This window comes from Accipiter gentilis, chromosome 11, assembly GCF_929443795.1.
Source record: "Accipiter gentilis chromosome 11, bAccGen1.1, whole genome shotgun sequence".
In the NCBI taxonomy this organism is placed as follows: domain Eukaryota; kingdom Metazoa; phylum Chordata; class Aves; order Accipitriformes; family Accipitridae; genus Astur; species Astur gentilis.
The window spans coordinates 16,225,651-16,248,728 of NC_064890.1; the positions used below are offsets into that span (position 1 = coordinate 16,225,651).

Consider the following 23,078-nt stretch of genomic DNA (forward strand, 5'->3'; position numbering starts at 1 on the left):
TTCCCTTTGGCTCGAAAATGCAGCACTTCAGCCTCCCTGACCCCCTGCTTGCCTACGTGTGCTCCTTCAGAGCTCCGGCTAGCAGAGGAACATCCCAACCACTTAACTCTCCTGCAAGCATTTGGGAGCCATAGATCTTTGTAAAATACCTGCAGAACAGAGTACATACCAGGACTCCTGATACGCTTTCAAGACGCTTGTCCTGTCTCTTTGATGAATCTGAGGTATGCTGCTGTTTTACATCTGGCCCTGTCCCACTTGCCTTCCTCCTTCCTATTTATCCCGTATTGCCCACATATTGGGGCAGAACCTCAAACTGGGGTCATGGACTTGCTGTAGCTTTCTCTCCACTTCTCTATTCATCTCGCTTTAATGCCTGAGTGACAGGAAGCTTTTGCAAGCAGAGCAGTAAGCTGAGCAGTTTGGAAAGCAGTACAGTACCCTGCTTTGGACAAGGGTACAGAACAAAACGCCACCCATGCCTCTTTCTAGATATACCTTACCCTGCCATGGTGCACACTCTCACCAAAGAGAGGAGTTTACCAAAAGGATTTACCAAAGATAGGAGGAATCATCTCAAAACGTGTTTTGTGAAATGCGGCTTTGCAAGGTACAAGACACTGATGGCCACCATCCAAACCTTGGATGCAGTGTGGTAGGTCTTTCAGTTCTGTTTTTCCAGGTCAGAGCCAGTATAATATTCTTTCTAGGCTGATAATTTGATAATCCTCATGTGTACAAATAAACATGTATGCATAGGCATATTTGTAAAAATGCCATTTGTAATGCAAGGAAATATTCAGTATTTCAAAGAAATATAATGCTTTAGGTTTTTATGTGTACTTTCAAAAACATCCTTGCAGATCTCTGTTAGTCTATGCGGTCATGTTGCCCTCTGTTGACTTCAGAACGTGCCTGCAGCTTTCCTCTTTTAGCTCCAAGTCTGAGCTGACTTGTTCTCGGGGCAGCTAACCAGAAGACTTCATGATGCAGTTTATTTTCCTGACACAGAATCACAGTCTGGTTGAGGTTGGGAGGGACCTCTGGAGGTCATCTAGTCCAACCCCCTGCTCGAGCAGGGTCACGAAGACTAGGTTGCCCAGGACTCTGTCTGGATGGCTTTTGAGTATCTCCAGGGATGGAGACTCCACAACCTCCCTTGGACAACCTGTGCCAGTGCTCAGTCACCTTCACAGCAAATGGGTGTTTCCTGATGTTCAGAGGGAACCTCCTGTGTTTCACTTTGTGCCCGTTGTCTCTGGTCCTGTCACTGGGCACCACTGAGAAGAGCCTGGCTCTGTCCTCTCTGCACCCTCCCTTCAGGTGTTTATGTACATTGATGAGATCCCCCTGAGCCTTCTCTTCTCCCGGCTGAACAGTCCCAGCTCTCTCAGCCTTTCCTAACAGGAGAGATGCTCCAGTCCCTTTGTGGCCCTTCGCTGGAGTCTCTCTGGTATGTCCATGTCTCTCTTGTACTGGGGAGCCCAGAACTGGACCCAGCCCTTCAGCTGTGGCCTCACCAGCACTGAGCAGAGGGGAAGGATCACCTCCCTCCATGTGCTGGCAATACTTTGCCTAATGCAGCCTGGGATCCTTGAGAGCCTGCTTTGCTGCAAGGGGACATTTCATGCGTACTAATGAATGCAGTAAAAAGCAGGAGTGTACCCAGGTACCGTAACCTCAGTGTTCACAAAAGGAGTGCCACAACCAAAAAAAGGTGAGGTAGAGTCGTGCCAGGAACAATAGAACAAAAAGCACTTGGATGATAGTTGTTTACAATTACCACAGTCCTAAAGGCAATCCACTGAGGTTCTGATCTTTATGGCCTTTATCACTCAGAGATGTAAAACCTCAAGAAAATATTTTAACTACCTCCATAGTCCAGCAAAGTCCACAGGAAGGTTGAGAAAGGCAGTCCCAGGCTCCTCAAACCCAAGTGACAAATGGTTAATGGGCAAGGCTGTTCGGAGGTGACTGCCAGGCCTGCGGCGAATGGGACAGAAGGGTCCAGCCCTGCTGTTGCCCCTTTGCCTCCCCACTTCCCCCTTCTACCAAGACACACTTTGATGCTTTCTGCATTTCTCCAGGTCTTCTACACTCTCTCACTACTCCTGGGTCCTGAAGCAATTGCCACACAAGCCCCCTTCCCTTTGGTGGCCAGAGTAACAATCAGCATCTTCTCTAATTTGGGAAAACTTCGTGGTGCAGCACGAACCCACAGCTGAGCCCTCCGGCTGGGACACAGGGAGTGCAAAGAGATGCTGCATCTCTGCGGAGATTTCCCCATGAGGCTTTCCAGCAGCTCTGCTGGGGATTCGGCTTCCCCCTCAGAGGGGGACAGGGATGGGAAGCCATCTGCTCTGCCCCACCCTGTTCTTGCACTTGCTACCCAGACATTGCACTCTTAGCAAGACATGACATGCCCAAAGTATATCCTTCAGAACTTCAAGTAATTTCTTGTCACAGAAGATGGTCTCGTTCATTGCTAGCAATAACAACGTGCTCATGGCATTTAGATCTATGTCTGAAAAAAATTTAATTTCCCCAGAAATGCTCATGCGCTGCCAAGCACTGCCTGCGCAAAGGGGTGGGCTCTGGTACCCTGCTGCTCGCCAGGGCTGGGAGGCTGGGGGAAAGGCCATGGGGAATTCAAATGTGTTGGCTGAATACTTTCAGTTAGGTACAGCTGTAGGATTTTTGCTTTTTATTCTCTTTGGTCTGCTCATTAGTGAGGATGGGAGGAAATGATGGGACCATGATACAAGCATCAGGGACTCCTGGATGGTTTCTCATCAGCCATCCTAAGAGTTAAGGATTTAAATGTAAAAATACCAGGCACAACCAGTCTCCAGTGTTGCTGTAGGTGCAACAGAGAAATCCTCATGTAGAAAGACAGAAGAGGAATTCTGCCCGCTGAATATGGCCTTTCATTTTGAACCCAGGCGCTTTCACACAGTGTTATTATGTGCTGGCGCCTTCACTAGCTAATGCACTTTCAACGGATCTGACTGTATTTTTTTAATGGGTGAATTGCTCTTCTCCCAGGTGATTCTTCTAAATAATTTAGGTCTGCACTAATCAGAAAGCCTGGCATTTATGAGTCTGATGCCTCTCCTCTAAGGGATCTCCAAAATTTGTGCTCAGTGATGTGCTTCTCTGTATGGAAAATAACAGAACACTGCCACCTGATGGAAATCTTGATTTTATGCAAGAAATTAGAAAGTAAGTCCAGAAAACTTGAGAACTCTTTTTCACAGAAAATATTTTCACTTTTGGGCAAGATGGGCAATCCGTAGTATGAACTATCTTGCATATTACTTACCTAAGGCCACATTTAGATGTTTTTAGCATAAATTGAACAGAATATTGCACATGTTCTAAGCCAGGTGGAATTCAGCGTAGAAGGAAAATGGTCTTGGCCTGTTGCTGTTCCCCCACAGGTGATGAAGAATTTAGGTTTTTCAGATACGGGCGTGCTGAAGTGCAAATAACAGAGGACCGTGGGGCATGCACTCTTTGTTCTAGAGAACAAATAGTCTGGAAGAATGTAAATAGCATTAAATTAAATTGTGTCAATTATAAAAAAGCCTCAGTACTCTAGTTCGGTTTTTTTCCTGATTAAATAAATTGAAAGCAATTATTCCACGTCACTTGAAATCCTTTTGAAAATGAAATATCTTAGATTTTATACTACTGAATATTTTAAAATTCAATTTATGTACGTTTCACTGTCATTGAGATGAAGGAGGTTCCATTCTGAAAAATGAAGCATTTTTGCTTTCTCCGCCTGTTCCCAAATTTTATTTCGATTCATTAGATGTGGGCTTGTGAGCTGCTTTGCTTGACCTGAATATTCATTTAGCGCCGGGCAAGGCTACGCGGGGCGCGGCGGGGCGGGGCGGACCCGCCCCGGGAGCGCCCTGCCGCTTTAAGAGCCTCATCTGCATGTCCCCGCCCCGGCCCCTCAGGCCCCGCCCCCAGCGCCGCTCTCCGCGCTGTACCGGGTGGCGGCCTCCGCCAGGGGGCCTCGTCGCTCGGCGGCGCCCGCTCCTCCCGCCGCCCGGCCGCCGCTCACCCCCCACCCCCCCCCCCCGCGCTCCCCGCCCCGGCCCACTGCGCCTGCGCGCGTCCGCGGAGTCCTTGGAGCGGCGGCGGCGGGGCGCAGGCCGAGAGCGGCGGACATGCAGCGCTGGGGACGCGTCTCCTGCGCGCTCGCTCGGGTACGGCGCCGGCAGGGACGGCGCTGCCGCGGGGCGGGCGGGGGGGTCGAGCCGCGCCGCGCCGCGCTTGGGAGCTCGGGCCCGGGCTTTCCTGACGACCCCCCCCCCCACCCCCACCCCGCCCTTCGCCGGGAGCGGGCGTGAGGGCGGGCGGAGCCGGAGCAGGCGCCCTGGGGCGGGCGCGGGGCTTGGCTGCGCTTCCCCCCCCCCCCCCTTCTCTGCTTTCGCCTCTCTCGCTGGGGAGGGGAGTCGCTCCCCGCCCGGCGCGGCTGAGGTGACGCGGTGCCGGCGGTGTCGCCTGGCCCCGGGCGGGCGTCAGGCCGCCCCGGGAGGGCTGGGCTCGGGCTCTCCTCCCTGCTGCCGGGTACCTGGGCGCTGGACCTGCCGAGAGCGGAGGAGGGGTGCCCCGGGCCGCGGGAGGCCCCAGCCGGAGGGAGCGGCCGGGCGGGGCCGGGAGCGGGGACGGACGCGACACCTCTGTGGCCGTGGAAAGCGGCGGCTGTCAGCGGGTCCCTTCCCGCCTTTTGGGCAGCACCGGGGGCGTCAGGAACGCTTTCAGGAGCATCCTGTGCTCCAGTCCCGGGGCGACCGGGCCGTCAGGTGCTTGCGCTGTGCTGCCCCATTACCGTTAAAAAATCTTGCTCTCCAGAGCCGCCTCACAGATGTTGCATGTTCATAGGAAGTGGCCGAAGGGGATGGCTACAGAACAAGACTCTTCATAAACTCCTGGGGGGCGTCTAATTTATCGTCATTAGGTGGTTTGAGAGCCCCGCGTGACGGGTTGAAAGTTTGAGTAGTTAAGAGGCAGCCTTAGGCGAGGCTGACGTGAAAACAGGTGTAAGGACCGGCTGAGGTTGCAGAGCAGGTAGATGGCAGAGGGAATTCTACCTCTTGTTCCAGTCAGCGCCCTCCGAGCCTGCCTCAGTCGCGATGCTCCTGTTTTGGTTAACTGGCGGCTGTAACTATGTGTTCGCCTGTGTGTGGCTGAATGCTTCTTTTACTTCAAGGGTAGACTTCAACTTTTAAAACTAAGGGGTTTTTTCCCTTTCTAGAGAAGCCGTTTTGATCGAGTTCATCATGGTCTCCAGGGAATCTGTGCAGTGTCACAAAGGACCTATGCTGATCAAGGTAATTAATTGTGAGGAATTTGTTTGGACAAGAAACCCAAGCCACCCCCCACCCCCCCCAAAAAAACCCACCAAAGTAGCGCTCCAAACTCAAATCAGTCTTGCAGGTGACGGTGGAATCCACATCAGCATGGAGATTTAGATGAAAAATAATGGCTCGTTTGCTTTATTTGTTATCAAGCAAAAGCTATAAATAAAAGTTGAACTTTATATAACATAAGAACAGTGATGGTAATTATTATTCCAAAGGAGATTGTGGTTACAAGATATGAATTAGGTACAAAGTTCGCTGCTTCTGCTGCATTCGTAATCAATAGGGGTTGCACAGATATCTATATCAGCCATATTTTCTCCTTTATAAACTACTGATCTTATGGCATTCGGTAAGCATTTATCTTTTGCACTAAACATCAATTGAAGCTATGTTGGAAAAATGTTGTAGTAAACTATCCAGACATCTTGGGTTAAGTTCCTAAAGGATTTATAGCAAGAGGGATGGGTCAGACAGAAGTCAGTTTCTTCACTTCATTTTACATTATTTTTCCCTGTAAAATTTAAGATTGGCTGTTTTTATTGCAGAGTGAATACCTCCACGCAACCTTTCCCTTTGTCCAGAAAGTTACTTTCAGATGTGAGGTGTAATTTACTTATCTAAGCCTAGTTTATTAAGTTGCATCATTTTTAATAGCTATTTTGCTTTTTTTAAAAAAAAATATTTTCAAACATGAATTATTTCAGAAATGATAAACTTATATTCCTACAGATAATTTTAATTGTGGAAACAAAAATAACGCAAATATTCTCTGTTTCAGTTGATGCCGATGTCACAGTTATTGGCTCTGGTCCTGGAGGGTATGTTGCTGCTATCAAAGCAGCTCAGCTTGGATTTAAGGTAAGATGAGACCTCACTCTGATAGCAGAATATTCATCCAGATGAACTTGAAAGGTGTTTGTGTGATACTGAAAAACTGAAATTCTTTTGTCACATCTTGGGCCACCAGACGCTGTTGACACGTTGGTAATCTTTCTTTACCTTGCTTACCCAGATTACACAGAAGTTGAAATGGAAATGTGAAGGTATTACTGTCTATAGCCCTGCTACTGACAAAGCTGCTCAGGACAGCTTGCTTTTGGTTGGAAGTGATAATTGAAGTGGGCTTATCCTCTTATGGAAGAGAAAGTGGGAAAAGAATGCTAGGAAGGAATTTTTCTCCCAACAAAAAAAAGGGCAGGGTGGGGAAAAAAAAAAAAGAAAGTGACAAAAAGGCCACTGAAAAACTGTCTTGAAGAACAGACAGGGAACTCAAAAGAGGAAAAAACAATATTCAACTGATGTGCTTTTTGAATGTGAGTAGAGGAATTCCATTGCCAGGTAAGAATTTTAGAGGCAAAAATATGTCTATAGAAATACTATAGTATCTAATTTTACATTTATTTATGTTCATCTCTGTTGTTCTGTCTGTTGTCTTTGAAGGCCTTTAGAAAGGGGCCACTTTTATCTGATGTGTACTAATAATGTGTCATTTAATTGAGTATTGCGAGAGTTGTATGTGCATAATGCATTTCAGATTTTCTAAATTTATGAAAATAATGGGTATGACCTCAGCAGGATTTTTTTTTATTTTCGCTCCTTAACATGAGACCAGCTTACTCTCTTGGCACTGCATTAGTCTTCTCTTAATTATTTTGAAATCTGAGAAGGCGGTGCTAGCAGTCTTGAGCATGTTCCTGCTGGCTGATATGTCCCAATGCTTCTGAATGACAGCTGGACTTCATGACAAAAAGGAGTTGATTAGACCACCTGGTAAGGACAGGAACTCCTGTTGATGAATGCACTGGAATGGGGGCCCAGATAGTGTGTAGTCTTCATCCTTGGTTATTTTCTGAACTTGGCTGTAGGAAGTCCTGAGCCACCTGATACATCTTTGACGTTGCCTGTGTTTGGAGCAGGAGGTTTGACTAGATGGCCCCCAGAGGAGGTCCCTTCATCCTAAACTTTTCTGTAATTCTGAGTGTTGTCCCTCATTGGTCATTACTCCCACAACTGGGTTTCAGTGGTATGTTTTTGGGTATCTTTCAGCCTTCTAATGTGTAACTGTACATATAAATGTTTGAGATTCCATTAAGAAGCTTTACATCTACCTGTGACCTAGGGCAGATAATTGAGTTGCCTTTATCCGTGTTCATGACTTACTTTGTCTTAATAAATACTCTTGCTTTTAGATGTATGTTGTTACTGAGCTATTAGTACCTGAGAAAACAGGTGCTTAGTGCTACAGGTTTTAACTGAGATTGAAGCCTTTTGTCACTTAAGTTAGTTTGTTTATTCTAAAGCTGTTTTTTGTGGCTGTATGCCTACTTTTCTTGGAGTAACACTGTCCTCAGGCCCTTCATATCTGTGATTAACAATAGGATACCGTATACAAGGAGGTTAAAAAGTGCCCTGGATTCTGGTTTTCATCATAGCAAGAAGTAATTTTGTTATACTGCTTCACAGCTAGTTGGAGTGGGCAAAGTACTTGGACGTGCTTGCATGTGTCACCTGTAGCACTGAATAAACATAATGTTTATGCTGTCCTTGAGGAATGTAAGGAGATGTTTTTGTGAGACTAGCAAAAAGATAGATGCTATAGTTACACCATCCATGGAAGGACCTGAGTGTGCTCTACTGAATTACTGAACTTTAACCTTCAATTTTAGTGCTGTGTCTGCTAGCACAAGGGTTAAGTCCTTATATCACCACCACAGCATCCCACGTTACTGTCAACAATGTTCTCTGGACATTGGCTTTTCAACAGCTTTGCTTGGCCTTGCTGGTGAAGTTGATGCAAAAGTGGATGAGGCAGAACCTCCTTACTGGGTAAAGGTAGGAGCAGTCTGGTGCTGTTCAATCCATAGTGCAGCTTTTAAAGCCCTTGGTTCATTTTTCATGCATTCATGTGCTTAAACCAGGAGGAAGGGTAGATAGGGGATCAGCGTGTCTCTGTGATTTGATATGGTGAATTCTGTTCTTCATGTAACCATCACCTCTACGTCAGCACAAAAGCAGCAATTTAAAGAAATAATGAAATGCTTTCACCTGGGTAGTCACTTTTCAGAGAACTGGAGCTCTTAGAGCATAAGCCAAGGAACTATTATTTTGAACATGTGTGCACCTTGCAAAGAAGGAATGCCAATTCTTTTGCTTCTGAAAAAAGGTTTATGATACTCTCTTCCCCCCTAGCCTCCCCAAGTGATCTATTTTTACTTGAAGTTTTGTCAGCTGGTCCTTTGTGCACTTTGATGTTGGCAAGTTGATGAGGAGGAGATGAAATATTTTCCATCCCTGCTGGTATTGACCTTATTTATGCTTGGTTTTGCTTTACTTGATTTTTATTTTTTCTTTCTTTATAGGTATTGGCACAACTTTATATCAATGGGTCTTGCAGGATAGTGTGTTTAGAGAGGGAAATGTTTGTGGTATGGGGGTGTTGTCCTGTTTTGTTTTCTTCAAAGAAAAGATTCCATGCAATTTTAACCTGTGCTGGTTCATTTATCTCTTGTTTGCTTGTGATTACTTGCTTTTAGGAATCTTGTGCATGATATACATTTTCTGCTTTTTGCAGGGTTGGTTTGGTTTTCTTTTTTTAATTGTAAGGGGAACATCTTTCACAGAACTGAGTGTTGTATTTAATTGAGGCAACTTTGTGGATTTTTGAAGTAGAACAGCACTTATACTTGTATGAAAGGATAAATGGTGCGGTGGGGAATGTGGCTGTCTTCTGGTAGAGAATTTTGTTGTGAAGAGCCATTTTGTGGGTTTTAAGTTAGGGGAAAAAAAAAAGAGGGAGGAATAATCTGAGCCTCAAAATAAATCTAGGAATGAAGTTAATGAGACATCTGTAGAGGAAGATTTACTAGATAAATGCCTGGTCTTTGTCATTAATTCTAATTTGTGAGATATCCTGTAAGGAAATGGTAGCATAGTCTTACTAAAAAATTCTTTCCCTCCCGCCTCTTCTTTTTCCTCAGACTGTCTGTGTAGAAAAAAATGCAACGTTAGGTGGAACCTGTTTGAATGTTGGATGTATTCCATCCAAGGTAAGTGTACGTAGTTTGTCTTGACCTCATTAAAACAAGAGATATTGTATACATCACTTGGGGAAAAGGTGATGAAGGGGTTTCTCAAGGTTGATGTACTTTCTTTAAAAATTGAAATTGTAAGGCAAATGAGCTGAGGATCCAAATTAATATAAGTAACACAAAGGGTTATAATTTTATTTGCTCACCAGAAATGTTTTGTTTGCAAACTCTGTTTTGTGGGCTTTCCCAGATGAGAGAGAGGAAGAGGATGAAAACCAGAGGTACATAGAGATGTATCTTCTCACTCTGAGTGGGAGTCTGTGTTGTAACCAGTAATGACTACTGTTTCAGATGGTTGTATCTCTTGTACTGTGTGAAGTTCTTGATCGCCTATCAGTTTGTTCAAAATAAACCTGTAGTTTTGTCGAAGATGATGTTCTTATGTTAGAGGAATGCTGAACTGTGTCACTAGAGGTAGAGAAAGTAAATCTAAATTAGAGGAAGAGAGGCACCCCTGAAAAAACATGAACTCTCGTTTTGGTTGGATGCACCATGCTCTGAAGAGACCTGTCTCTCTCCATTGACTGTAGAAAGAACCTAGTTGATTAGCTCTCAAAATATTCCTCTGAGCTAAACTAGTATTCTCACCAGCCTCAAAAGATGGCCTGGAGGGTGGGGCTGGTAGTGCTTGTGTGGAGTAGTGCAGGCGGGAAGAGAAAAGGGAGAGTCCAAGGCATGCACTCTGAAAGAAGGGAGAAGTAAGAAGAAATTCAGAAGAACCTAATATTTGATGTTGTCAATCCAGTTTTAAGTCATTTCAGAACTAGGGCCTTGTAAGAACAGTGCTAGGTGAGTCTGCCTCATCAGCACGTAACAGGTGAAGGAAGACACTGGAAATGCCAGGTTTGTAATGGCTATAGTAACAGACGTAATATTCTTACCAAGATCCCTCCTGACTGTATTGCTATTTCTAATCTGTTTACTCAGCGAGGTTCCATTAGCATGGTAGGAGAAAATACAGTATGTATTAAATACAAAGTTTTTAAAATTATATATTAATTTTCCTAAACATTTCAGTAATAGTTCTGATGAAGTTCAGAATATCTTAATATACTGAAGCAAAAAAAATGAGATGTCAATCAACACAGTGTTACTTCAAAAGTTTGGAACTCTGTTAGGATCTAACTAACCTCTTGAGTCTTTTTTTTTTTTTTCCCCTAATCCTTTGAAGTTCTTCTGAAAATACTTCTGAACTCAAGCCTAAACTTGGATGCTATCCAGAATTTTTTTGAATGGCGATAAACTTCTTAAGCAGTGGATACGTAGGCTGCGTGCACTGAGGCAGTAACAAATTAATCAAATATTCCTTTCCAAAAGCCACCCAAAATAATACATTGTATGTGGAATTTTTTTCCTTTCTAACTGCTGAAGTTTTAAGCGGTGGCTGCGTCTTTAATTAATGTTGGATGTTAGAGATTCAGGGTTGTGACAGTTACGTGAAATGAGCTAATGAATTTTAAAGAGAGTTGGTAAGACTTATTCATAAAAATGGAATTAAATGAAATTATCTTATTCTGACAGTATTAGTTTTACTCAATCATGTGTATGTAAGGCATGTATCTCAAAAGGCGCTTTGAATCTTTTACTGTGTCTGCTTTAGACTTCAGTGCAAGTCTGCACAGACTGTTGTCCTTCTTGCAAAGATACTAATTTCATGTTTGGGATGGCTATGGTGAAAGACAAGATTTTTTACCAAGAACCCTCCCTAACTATAATGCTATTTCTAATAAAAATACAGTTATAGAGGTTCTGTATTTCAAGCTGCTGATTTACAGACATCCTTATAAAAAGTATTCTAATTTTATCTTTGAATTCTGCATGTCCAGTGACCTGAGATAGCTCCAAGCCAGCTAGCTTCAGCTCAACTAGCTATGCAGTTGTAGTAACTTCCACGCACAACTCAGCTACAAAATTTAACTCGCATATGTCTACACAGGCTAAAATTTTAACAGGGATTTCAGTGTAGGTTTTTCTCATCCAGTTTTTCTGTATCCTCTTTGTTGACAAGCAATGTCTTGTCTGAGGTAATATGGAAATTCTCCTATAAGTCAGTCAGAATCATCTTTCCTTTAATTAAAGTCTTACTATTATTTTTTTTTTTAATCCCCATGGAGTTATTTCCAATTTCTCTGGTGAAATGAGCAAAAAGGATAGCTGTGAATTTAACTATTTCTTATTTTTATGTTAAATATGCAACTATAAAACACTTCAGTAAGAGCTACTGTGTACGATTTCTGTGTTTGAAATACACCTTTTTAAATGCGTGTCAGGCTTTTTCTTAATAGTGAGAATGTTTTGCAAATAACATCAGATTTTTTTTCCCCGATAATATAATAAATAATTCAGTTGTGAATGTATGTCCCAATTCACATTTCTGTGTATTTTAGGCCTTGCTGAACAACTCGCATCTGTATCACTTGGCCCATGGAAAAGATTTCGCTAATAGAGGAATTGAAAGTGAGTGTGAAGAGCATCTAGTCAGTGCCTGCTAACATAAATGGTTTCCATCAACAAGAAATTTAATCATTCAGATCTGACTACTAGAGTTTTCTGGTCAGAAAACTTTAAACTTCTAAATAATATCCTTTATCTGTCAGTTGGAAGGTTACTGACATTTATCTGCTCCTTGAACGCTGAATCATGGATAGATAAGTTATATTTGAAAAGTGTAATACTGTTTAACATAGCAGTTGTTGAATGTAACCTTTAGCATTTAGTAGGGCCATTCAACACATCTTACTATGTCAGAACTGTTAATTGTGTTTAGGTTAGCTCCTTTAAATAAAAACATTGCAATGCTTGACAGAAAGTTGTTTTTTAATTTTAGTTACAGGAATCCGTTTGAATCTAGAGAAGATGATGGAACAGAAGAGTGGTGCAGTGAAGGCCTTAACAGGTGGAATTGCTCATTTATTTAAACAAAACAAGGTTAGTTTGGATTATATACTGAGGTATACCCATAATTTTTTCTGATCTGAATTTCTTTTTACATTTTCATATTCTTGCCACATAAAATAATTCGAGTGACTGACTTGGCAAGGGCAGAATCTGAATGCTTCTCTTATAGGAAATTTTTAAATTAACAGTTCCTTCATTCTTAATCTACTTAAAAGAATAGTATACAATTACTTTGTGATTTGTACTCGAGGGTGATGTAAAGGTACATGTTAGCAGCTTCCCTAAAGCATTAGTGAGATTCAGATTAAATGTAGCCTAACTTCTTATATAAAAGTAATTTGAATCTGAATTTACTGTGTTCTGATTACTAAAGGTTGTACATGTACCCGGGTTTGGAAAAATAACTGGCAAAAACCAAGTCACTGCAACCAAAGAAGATGGCAGCACACAAGTTATCAATACAAAGAACATACTTATAGCCACAGGCTCAGAAGTTGCTCCCTTCCCTGGAATTACTGTATGTATTTGAAATCTTAATGGTACTCTTTTGCAATGTGCTATATTCATATAATTTAATGTGTAATAATTTTTTGCATCTGATTGATTGCACTTCACCATCTGTGTGTTTTATATATACACCTATAAAAGAGATTGTAAACCTCCCTTTGTGGATTTCTTTGTCATTAGATTGATGAAGATAATATTGTGTCATCCACTGGTGCGCTGTCACTGAAAAAAGTTCCTGAAAAGATGGTCGTCATTGGTGCAGGAGTCATTGGTGTGGAACTGGTGAGAGGATATTTAAACCACTTGGCCTTTTATTTAAAAGGAACAGGGTGTTATTTTTTGTGTGTGTTATATTTGATTGTATTGCTGTGGTTTAGCAGATGTTTGGTTGAGTGAGTTGTAATGAAACTGTTCAGACTTCATAACCTGCTAACTCCCTTTTCTACCAGAAAAGCTGTGGTAAGTGTTTGTAGGATCAGTCCTCCTGCAGCTGGTTAGCTAAGCAGAGAAATGAGAGGAACATACAGGGCCTCACATACAGGGTGTTTTTTTGGTGGGGATGGGTGTTAACTTTCGCTGAGGTTTGTACCTGCTCTTTGTACAGATGAGAGAACTTCCTTTTTTAAGGGAAGTTCATATTAAGCCAGGATAAATTCTTGTGTGTCAGAGTTAATCCCAAGAAATTTTTATGTGATACAATTGCACACATTCTATCTAACAACCAAAGGAGTGGAGACTTTATAGTTCATCTTGGTCTGAGTCCTTTTGCCTCGTACCTACGTGTTTCAAAAAGAATGTATATTTGCTGGTCTTGCAACTGCTTGAAAATTTGCACATCTGCTTAGTGGTTGCTTAGCCTGCTGACGGTTAAGCAGGGAAAGAATAAGCACAGTGAAGTAGTGTTAGATGGATGTGGGTAACTGCAGGTAAATAGGGTGTATATGGGTTTTGTTGGTGAAGCTGATGATAGTGGTTATGGTCATAAATATACACAGAAACAGCAGTGGTTCCATTTTATTGCATAATATTGCCTTAATGTGGTATTGTCTTGATGTAGTTTGTAGTGGTATTAGAACACCACAAGCAATTTCCTTTGGGTTTTCTGAGCTATTTGATTCTTTGATTTTTTAATTTTTCTATACCTATAACCTAAAACATACCTAATTTATACTTAATTATTTTGTTAGCTATTTCTTCAAAAGCTTAATTCCATGAATTCAATCATTATAGTTTTGGGTATGCAAACAAGCAGTGATAAATCCATTTTTTGTGGAAAGGCTGGGGAAAGTTGGAGTTGTTTTATTCTACACTGTAACATTTGTAAAAACTGATCAGTTTGCTGTTATGTGTTGTCCTGCTTTTGAAAAGTTTACATTCTGTGGTAAAAATTATAGTAAAGAAATCTGAAGTTTGCTTTTCAAAAACTTTACCTATATTGTTGTGACTGCAGGGTTCAGTTTGGCAGCGCCTTGGTGCAGATGTGACAGCGGTTGAGTTCATGGGCCATGTTGGTGGAATGGGAATTGACATGGAGATCTCTAAAAACTTCCAACGTATTCTTCAGAAACAGGGACTTAAGTTTAAACTGAACACCAAAGTTACTGGTGCTACCAAGAAACCAGATGGAAAAATCGATGTAGCGTAAGTGTTTAACATAAAACTAAGAGTGCCATATATATTCTTCCTCCCAATCCATCAAACCTATTTAAAAATACAATCTGATATTATTTTTTTTAAACAGGAAAAAATGGATTTAGTATGAAACTTAATTCTTTAGTGAAACTTAATTTTTATCCTGTATTGTAACCTACAGAGCTTGTAATTTTGGGTCCGAATGCTAGATTGCTTATACAGGAGAGGTTCTGTTGACTTGAGTTGAAGGCGTGCTAGTATAAAACCAGTGTTGTTATAGTGAGATCAGTAATAAAAACAGACCCCTAAATCATTCTTTTCATGGAAGATCTTTGCTTCATGATTGTTCATACAGTCATTTTCAGACCATTAATTCTTGACTGCTTACTGGAAGGGCTATTTTGTCCATACCTCCTCTTGCCTCAAAAGAAGCATAGCAGAGGTTTTATTGCTTTTGAGCAGAAATAAATGAAACTACCCCAGAGTGTCTCTTAATGGCCACGGTCAAGCCCTTTGAAGACTTAGAGATGAATAGCTATTATAGAAACATATAAAGCAAATTTGCTTTGTAAAAGTCCATAGTATACACTACTTCTTTTTTCTTGTTAATGTATTCTCTATGCAGAAACTGTAGCTTGAGTTTTGAGAAAAAAGTTTCGTGTTACTTAACAAAAGTAAGCTTAAATGTTTTTTCACGGGAATCTTAATATGGTGACTTGTATTTGCTGTATTGCTGTAGCTCGGGATAGTCTGTCCTTCTCCACTGTAAAGGTCCTAGATGTGGTAGTACGCACCCCGCCGACAGGAAACACTAGATTTGGGCTTCTTTATGTCCCATGCTGATGCTGGTTAGAGCTCTTCTGTAGTCTGTTTTTACATTTAGAGTTTCATTTTGGTTCAGGAGTATGCTTTTGAAACACACTTCCTACTTACGCTCACTTACCATGCTTTGGTTCTTGCACTCTCAGAGCACGTGAACTGAACTTGTTCTGGGTGCAATTAAACACAAAGATACACTTGAGGGATGCACCTGATGCAGGGCAGCTGCTAACAGGTGTTCGGTTCTTGGGCCAGAAGAAAGCTTGCTCAGAATACATGGCCCTACCCCACTGCAAAATATATATAGTTTGGATGTCGATTTTGCTGTACAGATTTGATCCTATCGGGTCATGCTACTGGCTAGTGGATATATAGCCTGAATTTCTGTATCTAAGAGTTGTTAACAAATGTAGTAAGAGTTATTGTCCCTTCCTCCCTCTTCTACTCCTCAACCCTTGCAAGGAAGAAGAGTGGGGCAGGCTGAATGCAAGTGTTTTGGATGCCAGATCCAGCCAGTAGGTCACCATCTGGATTATATTAGTTACTAGTCAGAGAAATATAATGCTGCAAGTTTACAGCTGAGCATTTTTGCTGCTTATTTTTCTATAGTGTTGAAGCTGCTGCTGGTGGCAAGGCAGAAGTAATAACTTGTGATGTGCTCCTAGTTTGCATCGGTAGACGTCCTTTTACAAAAAATCTAGGTCTTGAGGATATTGGAATTGAACTTGATAAGAGGGGGAGAATCCCAGTCAATAACAGATTCCAAACCAAAATTCCAAAGTAAGTAAGACTAACTATTTTACTTTTTTTAAGCAGAACTCTTATTTTTAAAAGTTTAACCTACTAAAGCACTTTTTTAACTTGCAGAATATAGCTTTCTTTTCTGAAAGGAAAACTTAAGATTTCTGTATTTCAGGAGCTGAAGATTTTTAGTTAACTCTTGAAGTTTTGTAATTTAAAAGTCACTGTATTTCTTGTCACTAGTACTTCTTGAAGTGTGGTCATTCTGTGGAAACTGTTCTCTTATACTTTGTATTTATTTTGAAATTTAGTATTTTAATTTGTGTTGATTAGAGTTTTCGGTAACATGTTTCAAACTGACTATTATATAAGGTAGCCTAGGTGTGCTAGGATGTTTTTCAACAGTGTCTTATTCTGTTTCATTGGTCTGATAGCATCTATGCTATTGGTGATGTAGTTGCTGGACCTATGCTGGCCCACAAAGCTGAGGATGAAGGCATTCTTTGTGTAGAAGGGATGGCTGGGGGAGCAGTTCACATTGACTATAACTGCGTACCCTCTGTGATATACACTCACCCTGAAGTAGCCTGGGTTGGCAAATCAGAAGAACAGCTGAAAGAAGAGGTACTGTTTGTTTTCTTCTCAGACAAAACTGGTTTTCTATCTTGGGCGTGGTTTCATTGTCTAGTAGTTTATCTAGCTACTTTTTCCAGGAGAATTTCTGCATCTGAATTTATTGCTTAGGGTGTATGACTGAGTGATCTCCTCCTGCATGCCACTCTCCTGAGGGTCACAGTTTTCTTTAATGTTTTCTATCCTGTGAAGTTAATATTGTTAATTTGCTAATTAATCTTTTTTTAATACCCCCTTATGCTCCTTTTGGTGGTTGTTCTTATGCATTGCTCTGTGTCGTGTGTCTTTTTTGCTTCTGTTCTTGTACTTATGAAATTGTCTGTATGGTTACATTGTTGTGTTGGTCATTAACTCAGTAGCACATACCTGTTTTGTAGGGTATAGAATACAAAATCGGGAAATTTCCATTTGCTGCGAACAGTAGAGCAAAGACAAATGCTGACACAGATGGCATGGTGAAGATACTTAGTCAAAAATCAACAGACAGGATGTTGGGTGCTCACATTTTAGGCGCAGTAAGTATTGTAAATGGCGCTGTTGTCTTCGCCTTGTAAGGGTCTTTTATTTAGTGTTGCACAGTCGCAAAGTAGTTGGCAAGTTAGGAGAAGTGGTGCTTGTAAAAAGAAGGAAAATTTGAGGCTACCATAGTAATTTTTATTTACTGTTATCTTCTGCAGCCCCACCGTCCTTCCCACTTTTCTATTTGTTGTTACACCTAGCATTTTTTTTTTCTCCCTAGAATTGCTAGGGTCAATTGGTTTCTCTGACTTTTTTTTTTTTTTTTTAATGAATATTGCCAAATACTTGAGAGAACAGGAGAAATTGTTGACTTGAGTTCTGGAAGTTGAGGGAGCTGAACAGACTGTGGCTCTTTCATTGGTGTTTTCTTTTTTTTCCCCTCTCTGAACTTCAGACTTCAGCCAAGCTGGTAACCTTATGCTACAGTCACCAAATCTGGGGCCGGTAACTTATGGAACTTGGATTAAAAATCCTTTGTAAAGATGAGAAATCAGAAATTTCTATTCGGGAAAAGTATCATTTTCCTATTCCACACGTTCCAAAGTTAGACCTTCTCTATTTTGTTTCTCAGCTTTTAAATAATTTTTTTTCTAAAGATGTATGCAGAAACACTTCCATGCATCTTTGTATACAGCTTTCTTTTAACAGTAAGAACACTAAAACTGCTCTCTGTTTTCCTGGGAAGGAAACTTTATTCCTATGAACGGATATACTGTCAACACTAGTGGATAGGCTTTTTGTTTCTGAATCTGATTCTCATAATTTCTTATAGGAATAATAAGATGTTACGCTAGTTATTTTCTCTCATAATGCCAGTCATTTAAAAATCAACATGCCTTAAAGGAAGCACAACTTTAGTTTATTGGTGTGAGAGAGACTAATTTTCTTCATTGGGAAAGGGCTGGGGGAAGATCTTACGATTGTGTATCTGAATGCTAAAAATGTAACAGGAGATTTCACTATATTTGACTCCTCAAAGGTTCTCTGAGTAAAGGCACATAAATACAACAAACAAAAATGAGGGTGCAGATGTAGTAACATGCTTTTGTTTATCTTGTTATCTATTTAACTTTCTAAGAGGGCATCGGAAGTTTTGGGGAGGTTTCAGCAGTGATAATGTATACTGTAGCTTTGAGAATGTGGGTATTATCTGACCAGTATCTTGTAGTGGAAAAATGCCCAGATTTTGCACAACTCTCAGCAATGAGAGAACAAATACTCTCATTAAGAATTATGTTTAGATTTATGCTAGGCTTGAGCACAGTCACCAAATAGATTAACTACTTACATTAGAACACAGCTGAATTGCTAGTTATAATACAACTTTTCTTTTTTTTTTTTTTTTTTTTTTTTTTTTTTTAGCAAAAGATGCTTATTTACAAGCTGTTACTGATTCAGGAGAACCTGGACAACTGCATAAAGATTTGTGCTAATTACAAATACCATTAAATTTACAGGGTGCTGGTGAAATGGTTAATGAAGCTGCCCTTGCTATGGAATATGGAGCATCATGTGAAGATGTAGCCAGAGTTTGCCATGCCCATCCAGTAGGTTTTTTTCTAAACAGACTGTTGAACACCAGGGTTACACAGGTATGCTGTAATTACATGTGACTATTAATGACTTGTACCTTTTTGTGTTTGCTCTCTACAGACAGTGTCAGAAGCCTTCAGGGAAGCAAACCTAGCAGCATCTTTTGGCAAAGCTATCAACTTCTAAAATGAAAGAGCAGATCTTTGTACGTGTATAGTACATCTCTGAAAATGGACTGTGGGCCCTTATGGAAGGCTGAGTCTGAGGATTTTAGGACCGAACTAAGTGAATCTCTTCATTTTAAACATCAAATATTTAAACAATTAGAGTTTGGAACAAGTGGAATTGTCCAGTCTCTGTAAATCAAATAGTTAAAATTACATGTTTATTTACATGATGAATGTTGCAGAAAAACAGCCTCACAGAACTCTTCTCTTTCCAAAACCAAACATTTCGCTACTGCATGGGATTATCAGGTGTGCTGGTCAAAACTCTGGATAAGTGTCCAGCATACCTGGTGTTTTTCTTATTTGAAGTAGTGATAGACTAAACCAGTTGAATGCTGGCACTTATAATGCCGCTGGCACTTAAAATGCCACTGTCACTTCCGCACAAAAATGTGTTTCCTTTTGAAAGGATTAACTTTAGTATTTAACCTACTTCTTACATACAAGTACCAAAGCTTGTTTTGACCTAGTAGTGTTAGGATGTTGGGAGGAGAGGGTCTTGTATAGATCAATTAAAACTATATTGACTTTTTAAAGAGAAAATTACTCTGTGTGTGTGTGATTCTCCACACGTCATGTTTTCATATTGAAAACTCATCAGGGGAAAAATCAAGGGCTGATAGAGAAGTGAGACTGAAGAAAAATTAATCTTACTGCAACTTAATCTTTTCTGTTTTTAAAGCTTCCATTGTCCAATTCTCTTAAACTTGAAAGACTGAAACTGGGTAGTGAAGCAGCACTTGCTGTTAAGTGCTATGACATGAGGGTTATTCTGCACCTTCCACACATAAGGGCTGCAGTATCAGCTCTCCACACAATTAAGACATACTTTCTTCTCTTCTGTTTTCTATTTTGTGCTCTCTTTCTGTCTCTTCTGTAGCAAGAGAGCTTAATAAATATTTAACATGGCTGGAGGGTCTTCTTGGGTTTGTTTGCTGATAGGCCCTGTTACTCCCTTTAGTGTCTAGGTTGTCAAATACATGAAGAAACTTACAAACAAATGGCATCTTGGGAAGGGGCCCAAGATGTATATGGAATGTGCCCAATTTCAGTAGTTTATTTTAAGTTTTGTTTTGCATGGTGCTGTTTCTTTTTTTTTTGTCAGGCTCTTCTGCCTTGCAGAAAACATTACTGTGTGCTGGTCTTGTGCAAGTCCTTTTTCATTATGCCAATGGAATGAGAAATGTACATTCAGAAAATGGTGCAAAAGCTACTTGGTTTTGTGTATAGACAAGATTGTTATATCCTTCTACCTTTCTTCAGAGCTTCTTATTCAAGTATTGATCCATTATCTGTACTGAGTGATGGAAATAGATGCCAACATTACTATTTTATTAAGATATCAGTTAATCGACAAACACCAGTGATACTGTTCTTCATTTTGGTTTGCTTAACTCCCGTTTTAAACGTAGATGGGGTTAAACCTTGACAGCTCATTAAGCTTATCACCAGGATGTGAGATAATCCGATTCATGGATATGCTGGGTTAAAAGTGAATTAATGTGAATCTGCTTTCAGGTGTTAGTAGGAAGTTGCTGAAGGGAATGCAAAGGTGAGACAATAGTGAGGGAAGAAAAGCTTGATTCTTCCAATAGATCTTGGCATTTTGGAATCACTTCTGCTGCAGGTAAATGCTATTAAGGGTTAATCTTGCCCTTTGCAAGTTCTTCCTAGAAGCCCTGCTCTTTCAGAAGCAGCTTTTGTGTCTATTCTCTCCATCTCCCTCAATACTTGTGGCAGTCTAATTGCAGTTCAGCCTTGAAGTTCATGAGTTAGTTAGAAATTCTGTCTCATTTTGTCCATGTTAAATGAAGTTTGGAAAGTCAGGGAGACTTTAATCAAGAATACTGCTAAAATTACACTGGAGACTAAATTCAAGGTCTTAAAATTGTTAGTGTATTATTACTTCTCTCACTGTCATTCCTGTTAGAGTTAAGCGTACAAAGAGTGTTTGTAAAGGTAAAAGTAAGATGAGCTACTGAGCCACCTGTCAATGATCTGATGGCAGTTAAGTCTGAATGTTGCAAAATTTGCAAATTGTGTTTTTAACAGCTGCTAAGTATAGTGGCATTGAAATTGTGTATGATGCTGGTATGGTTGTAAATTCCTGTGATGGGATTTTTTTTGCTGTAGCATTTGTAACCTATGGAGCTTAGGGGTATTTATTTAAACATACTGTTCTTCAGATTGCTTAGGTGGTGATATATTCTGCCATAGTTGTCCTGACTGATGATGATGTCCTGATGATGTTAGTCAAGGTTAGGTAAGTGCTGATGAAAGTTATAGACATAGTTGTGTTCTTCAGAGTTAGCAGTCAGGATGTGTAAATGCATGTTGCAGTTTTTGATGCTAATTTGCGTAGCTGATGAATGTTGTAAATCGGTTTGTGCAGTACTGTACAATTGTCTGAAGGTGCACTGTACTACAGCCAACTTTGAGCTTAAGTATGGTGAACTGGATGTTACTCTTGCACCTTGAAAGTCTTATTTGTGTTTTGTTAAGTGCAAGCTGTTCTTAGAGAGCTGTGTACAGCTCCTTAACTGAGTCACATGAGTGCCCTGTGAACTTTCGTAGTTCCTTTTGCAGAGAGGCTCAATCCTCCAAGCTTGGTTTATCACATATATTTGGTACTTGAAATGTAAACCATATTCAGCCCTTCAGTGCTGGCCTCTGTTTCCACTTCACATATCAAGTATTTCCTAATCAGTGACATGAAACCAGTGTTAAGCCTAAAGGGATATCATGCAGAGGGTAAATAATACTTTTTGAGTACTGTGGCATAAATGCTAGCTCACCCCACAAGGATGGTATTTTTTCATTTGCTTGTAATTTTGTTCTGAGTGACCACCCTATATTTCATAGTAATTGGAGCCCTTATTTAAAGCTACATCGTTGGAGCCAAGATTTTATTAGATCTCTAACCATTTTAAAAACAAGACTTGCTAAAGGATTAATTGATGTACCATTTCAGCTACTGAAAATAGGAAGGAACTTAATGAGTCATACTAGGTACATACAGTGATACAAAAGTACTGTTTATTTTCAACATCAAAAAGTTACTTGTCTTTGGTTCTGTGACTTGAAAGTCAATATAAAACCTGTTCGTTTTACCAGGTCTTAGTGTAATGTCAAAAAGAACTAGTGTAATACTTGTAAAACCCATCCTGAACACAAGCGTTTCCTGCTGCCACTTATAAGCAAGTGCTATAAACAGCAACCTTCTGGCTGATTGTCTGTAAGAGGGAGCGAACTGTCTCTTCCAGCTCCACCAACTGCTTGGCTTTGTCTTCCAGAACTTTTTGATTGTTTTCATACGTATTTTCCAAGTCTGTCAGCAAAGGAAGGGGAAAACCAGCTTAATTAGGGGTGGTTTAATACAGAGAAGTATAAATCATTATGGTTACAGATGAACTACTATTCAAATTTTACTTTTATTGTGGAAGAGAATCTGAAAAAGCCAAGGCTGGAATGGCACCTTTTTGTTTCCTTAACATTGGGACATAAAGCAACAAGGAAATCATTTTCTGTAAGTGGAAATCCAAAAGTGTACTTTGATTCATGTTGAAAAAAATTTGTCATTCTCTTCTTTATGGTGGCCTTTACAGAACAGTGAAATGTTTTGGCTTGTTATGGTTAAGACTATTCAGTGAGTCACTGTAACTGTGCAGGGGAAGAATGAGTTCCTGGCCTGGCAAAAACAGAAGGAAAACTTAGCTCCCTCCCTGGTAGCTATGGGCAGATTGCCCCCTCCTTAAAGTTTCAACCAACTTTAATTGTCAATAGTAAATGTTAAATTAATCTGTAAACTGGAACTAATGTATCCTGATCATCTTTTGTTTTAATAGCTTTCCAGGATGCGGTGGGGGGAGTATTGTTTGAAGATAGGGGTCTTGCTTGAACAGGTTAGTCCTTGTCCTAAGCATAGTAGTTATGTTCCTTCTCTGTAGCGGTTCTTGGAGCAGTGATAGGTGCCATACCAGAAGTTTGTGCCTCACTTCTAAGTTTAAGCTTTTTTATAGAAATCTTTAATTCATAAGACTATGTTGCAGCCATAAGAATAAGCAGAGCAGATCAAAGCTCAGTAACAAAGAATTAACTTT

The 23,078-nt window shown here is 40.6% G+C and overlaps 2 protein-coding genes across 3 annotated transcripts in view; one reads left to right on the forward strand and one right to left on the reverse strand.

Annotated features, from left to right (window-relative positions):
• Nucleotides 1-4,122: 4,122 nt before the first annotated feature.
• DLD (dihydrolipoamide dehydrogenase) lies at nt 4,123-19,888 on the forward strand. Its single transcript, XM_049813793.1, has 14 exons — nt 4,123-4,220; nt 5,273-5,348; nt 6,160-6,239; nt 9,359-9,427; nt 11,857-11,926; nt 12,297-12,397; nt 12,741-12,884; nt 13,055-13,156; nt 14,325-14,515; nt 15,935-16,105; nt 16,501-16,690; nt 17,077-17,214; nt 18,676-18,765; nt 18,872-19,888. The coding sequence occupies exons 1-14, from the start codon at nt 4,182-4,184 to the stop codon at nt 18,935-18,937; spliced, it is 1,527 nt and encodes a 508-aa protein (XP_049669750.1). The 5' UTR covers nt 4,123-4,181; the 3' UTR covers nt 18,938-19,888.
• Nucleotides 19,889-21,992: 2,104 nt separating this feature from the next.
• The window catches only part of LAMB1 (laminin subunit beta 1), a 44,329-nt gene continuing 43,243 nt past the window's right edge, over nt 21,993-23,078 (reverse strand). For both annotated transcript variants that reach the window (XM_049813791.1, XM_049813792.1), the window contains one exon: nt 21,993-22,306. In XM_049813791.1, coding sequence (XP_049669748.1) covers nt 22,170-22,306 — 137 coding nt within the window. In that variant the 3' untranslated portion in view covers nt 21,993-22,169. The remainder of the gene's footprint in view (nt 22,307-23,078) is intronic.

Bases quoted from the DNA above. Each gene is read 5' to 3' on its own strand.
- DLD (XM_049813793.1), top strand. From the start codon at position 4,182: ATGCAGCGCTGGGGACGCGTCTCCTGCGCGCTCGCTCGG. The intron at 14,516-15,934 runs GTAAGTGTTTAA...ATTTTTCTATAG, and splicing joins GATGGAAAAATCGATGTAGC to TGTTGAAGCTGCTGCTGGTG. The intron at 17,215-18,675 runs GTAAGTATTGTA...TTAAATTTACAG, and splicing joins GTGCTCACATTTTAGGCGCA to GGTGCTGGTGAAATGGTTAA.